The 5,061-nt window shown below is 35.2% G+C and overlaps 1 protein-coding gene across 1 annotated transcript in view; it reads right to left on the reverse strand.

Moving 5' to 3' along the window:
* Positions 1-300: 300 nt before the first annotated feature.
* The window catches only part of LOC110028351 (60S ribosomal protein L19-3-like), a gene marked incomplete at its 5' end in the record, with an annotated part of 18,124 nt that continues 13,363 nt past the window's right edge, over positions 301-5,061 (reverse strand). The window contains 2 exon segments of the mRNA XM_020730170.1: positions 301-522; positions 609-667. Coding sequence (XP_020585829.1) covers positions 495-522; positions 609-667 — 87 coding nt within the window.

Below are 5,061 nucleotides of genomic sequence, written 5' to 3' on the forward strand. Positions count from 1 at the left end.
TATAAAGAAATGCAATGCACTCCTTTAATTGAACTTAAAAAATAAATTTTAAATGCATTATAATTTTACACTGCATTTATCTTTCTTCTTACCAAAGGCTTGAATTTTCAAAACTCCTATAAAGAAATGCAATGCACTCCTTCTGTCATCAGCCAAACGCTACTAAAAAATAACTTCATAAACCAACAAAGATCTTCACCCATGGCAACCAACAGGGTGTCATTTAAGGTTTCCCAAGTGCATGCAATCTAATTAAATCAGAAGCGACCGAATAGAAAGAACAAGAATCAAGTTTAGACATATGGGAACTGAAAAGTTAAAATTCAACAGCACAATATAAACATGCAAACACGCTCTCGAGTTTATTTCAAAAAGTTAGCACAAAAACAAGACAACACTCAAAAAGTTTGTTTTAACACTTAAACAACGATGTTCCATCTGATTTTCATAGTCTCTTCAGAATTCAGCTTACTTTTGGAGTTAATGGCTGTCCTTTACTTCTTAGTCCTTTTGGGAGCAGACCTACACAGAAAGTAGCACATAATATGTTTGAATGCTTTCGCATGACTTGTAAGAGAGTAATATAAAAATGGATTAAGGAGATTTACTCTGCGGGTTGGGGTGGTGGTGCTGCTGCAGCAGGTGCTTTTGCTTTCTCTCCAGGGCCCTGTTTTAATTGAAGAAATAGATGAGAAAATATAGCAATGTAAAGCCTTGAGTTTAGTTCCCAAATATTAAACTATCAAAATATGTAGGAAAAGGAGCAAAATGAGACAGATAAATAGGGTAAATTTAGTTAATTTAACCCGGGAAAATCCTAAGTGTAAAAGCCCGATTATTATTTTTTTTTTTAAAGCAAACATTTCTAGCATGAAACAAACAAAAGAGGCAAGATGTGCCACATTAGAAGTAAGCGTGAATAGGGTAAATCAGGAGAAATTCCGGTGTAAAGTTCCAATATTCTATATAATTGGCTTGTTTATTTCCAGCGTTAAGGGAAAAAACGCTCAAGTGTAATGATAGAAAAAAAAAAAAAAGAAGCAAGCAGCACAAAAAATAACTTCTAGGATTTATATGATTATGTTGTCCATGTCCGAGGTAGAAGACAGCAGATTCTATCCACTAAACATAGAAGCTACAACAGGCGTGCAATACAAGGATTCTCATCAGTCCTTCCAAAAACCCAAGTACGCCAGCCTCTCATTAAAAAAAAAGTAATATTTATATACATACCACTCAATTTTTATGTATTTACATATCAAACACCTTTTCAATGCATGGAAAGGTTCATCAACTTTTGAAATGTTAAAATGTGGTATTTTTAGTGTGATGACAGATTTGGGTGGCATAAATGTAAAAAAGCAAACTTTCAAAAAAACAAAAAAAAATGTAAAAAAATGTAGTTTATATGTTAGATATGTAAATACACATGAATTGGGTTGTAAAATAAACAAGGATGTTCTTGAATGAGATAACTATGGAACAAGCAAAATTGCATTGCGGTTCTTAAATGAGATAGTTATGGAACAAGCAAGACTATGGCATAAAATCTTGAAGGATATGCCTGCAACAAAAACAAACAAGCGGTGAAAAGAAAGAAAGAGCCGACTATAGTGAAGAAAATTTACGTCAAAAGTTAAGAGGGGGCAGTTATTGTGCAAGCAAGGTTCAAGTGTCAATATTGAAGGAAAATACCACGATACAGCAAAATTATGGTGCATGTCCAAATAAGGTGATGACTACAGCACAAATGGGGTTGCAATGTAGGTCTTGCACGAGACAATAATAGCAAAAGCAAGGTTGCATTGAGATCTTGAAGTCAATGAATGCGATACAAATGTGGTAATGATGAAGCTCTTAAAACAAAATTGTTTGAAATTTTTTTCCCAAGGAACAAGGCACCTTCAGACTCAAAAATCTTCCTTTGTTTAATCCTTTACAATAGGTTAAGTGGAAAGATATCCCGTTACATTGAAATTCTAAGCAAGGGGCACTAAAGCCCTACATGCCGTCAATTGTTGAACATCATCGATGGTCAACAAAGGAGGAAATATTTCTCACAAATGGTGTCTAGCTATTGCATGAAAGTTGTGGTCAAGTCAATAAAGTGACTAACCTCAATCACGATGCAACTACCTACAACAGAACACAAAAAACTAGTCAAAATATAAATGGAAGTTAAACATCAAATTTTTCTTTCAAAAACCCTTTTGAGGGAAAAGATGCAAAGACTGGCCAGATTAAGCAACGTCTACTGTTAGAAGTAAATTAATACAATGGTGCTCAGCATCCCACTATTTAGAGGAACTTGGCGATTAGAGAACATAAATTTGGGAGCGACGAGGCAGATTCCTATGTGAATTAGCTATAAACATTTCAGATGAATGTGATGGTAGGGGCAACGAAGTGATCCGAGGTGGCCATTGTACAAAATGGTTAAATACAATTATAGTTCAGGTATGTTAGAGATGACCATGGCAGTCTCAGTAGAAATGGCTGCAATGTAGGCCTCAAGATAAGAATGATATGGTAATGGTCTTGAAGACAATTACAACGAATGTGAGGCTGTGGTGCAAATTCTTAGATGGTCATAACTCCAGCACAAGCAAGATTGTGGCATAGGTTTCAGCGTAATAGCTGCGATGCAATTAAGGTTGTAGCACAAATATTATAGATAGTTGCAACTAAGTGAGTATATAAAGTTCAAATGTGATGATAATTACAATGCAAGCAGGATTATTGTATAGATCTTCAAAGAGATGATTGCCGCAATTCTGGATATGACAATAATTTCAATGTAAGCGTGGTTATACAGTAAGGTAGATAGCTCCAACACAAGCCAAGTTTTGACGTACATCATAAAGTATACTATTGTGGTACAAGTTGGGTTCAACTTTGATACAACGGCAACTAGGCCCAATAAAGGTCATGGCACCAAGCAAATTTATGACATGGGTCTCGAATAATACAACAATGATGAAAGTAATATTTTAGAGCAAATCTTCAAGAAAATAGCTTATGGTACAAGTCTGGATACAATGATGCCAATGCGCAAGGAGATTCTTCTATAAGATTTAAAGGAGATTAATAAATTCAAGCAGGTTTGCAGCACATACCTAGAAAAAGAAAATTACAACCCAACAAAAATTTGTGATACTAGTCATGAAAGAATTGGCAGCAACGCAAGCTTGGATTCTACAATGCAAATAGGTTTACAGGTTTTAAAAGAGACAAATATGGTGCAAATGAGATTCCAGTTCCTTTATTCTTAGGATTTAACTAGGTGTTGCTTGATATCGTCAATTGTGTTTCAATATTTCCGATAGTTGTAGCCTAATTTTGTAACTTTCTTCTCATTTGCAACACCATATCTTCCAAAGATAACTTTCTTTTTCCCTTAAATTGATTTTGAGGTAAATCCAAGGGGACAGTTAGTTCTCGGGTTTGAACTATTACTAGTTTAATTGTTTCAATTGCCTAGCTGCTTTTGTTGGTTATTAAACCAATTATTTTGCCCTACATTTTGTTGATTGTTCCAATTAAAATTAGGGTGGTTTCTCCAACTAGAGTTTTAGGTGCTAGAGTATGGATTATTGGATCGGTTGTAAATTAAATTCAAAAGACTCCACATTAGAAATAATAGGGTGACCTATTACTACAAAGCAAGCAAAGTCATAACAAAGGTTTGGTTATGATGATCACCAAAACACAAGCATGGTGCATAGTAGGCCTCCAAGGAGACAATTATAATGCAAAGTGAGGTTGCAGCATAGTTCTTAAAGAGGCTGGGTACGGTGCATGCAAGGTTGTGATGTGAGATAATGTGACAATAATAATACAAGTTTGTGATAGAGGCTTTTTAAGGGAAAAAAGCTACAGTGTAAGGGATATTGTGGTGTCGATCTCAAGGAGAGAGTGTGGAGTAAGCCAGACTATGTTGGTGGATTTAAAGAAGACGACAACAATGAAAGTGAGATTGCATTGCAAATGTAAAAGGAGGCGACAATAATAATAGCAAGATTAAGATATAAGTCTTAAAGAAGATGACTATATTGAATGTAAAATGGTGGGGTGAGTATTGAAGAAGACAACTACAATGCAAACAAGGTTTTACAATGTATTTCTTAAGGGAGACGATAGCAATGAAAGCGAGTTTGTGTCACGGGTCTTGAAGATGGACGTGTCATAGGCAAGTTTTTAGTACAATTCAATAGCAACAAGCCTTTATCCCACTATGAGGGGTCGTCTGCATGAATCTTTTTTATCCATCGTGTCCTATTAAGAGTCATATTTTTAATTAATTATAATAAAATAATATCATTTTTCTACAATATGCTTAAGTTTTTTTAGATTTACCTCTGCCTTTTTTTAATAGCAGTTAAATCTAAAACATCTACTCTCCTAACCGTATCATCTGACGACACGTTTAATGTGACCAAACCATCTAAGACGATTCTCTAATCTTGTCTGTCATTTGAACTACATCAACACTACAACAACAACAACAACAACAAAGCCTTAATCCCACTACGTGGGGTCGGCTACATGAATCCTTTTTCTCCATTGCGTCCTATTTAGTGTCATATTTTCATTTAGTTCTAGTAAATTAAGATCATTTTTAATACAATAAGCCCAAGTCTTCCTAGGTCTACCTCTGTCTTTCTTAACACAAGTCAAATTTAAAACATCTACTCTCCTAATCGGATCATCTAATGGTCGACGTTTAATATGACCAAACCATCTAAGACGACTTTCTCTAATTTTGTCTGTCACAGGAGCTACACCAACCCTATCACGAATATATTCATTCCGCATTTTGTCTCTAAGTGTAAAGCCACTCATCCACCTAATCATTCTCATCTCGGCAACACTTAACTTATTATTATGCTTCTCTTTTAAAGGTGAACATTCAGCGCCATAGAGCATTGCAGGTCTCACCACCATCTTATAAAATTTTCCTTTCAGTCTTAGCGGTACTTTTCTATCACACAAAAAACCCGAAGCATTCCTTCACTTCAACCAACCAACTTGAATTCTACTATTAACATCCCCATCTATATC

Source organism: Phalaenopsis equestris, unplaced genomic scaffold, assembly GCF_001263595.1.
Source record: "Phalaenopsis equestris unplaced genomic scaffold, ASM126359v1 Scaffold000511, whole genome shotgun sequence".
Lineage (NCBI taxonomy): Eukaryota > Viridiplantae > Streptophyta > Magnoliopsida > Asparagales > Orchidaceae > Phalaenopsis > Phalaenopsis equestris.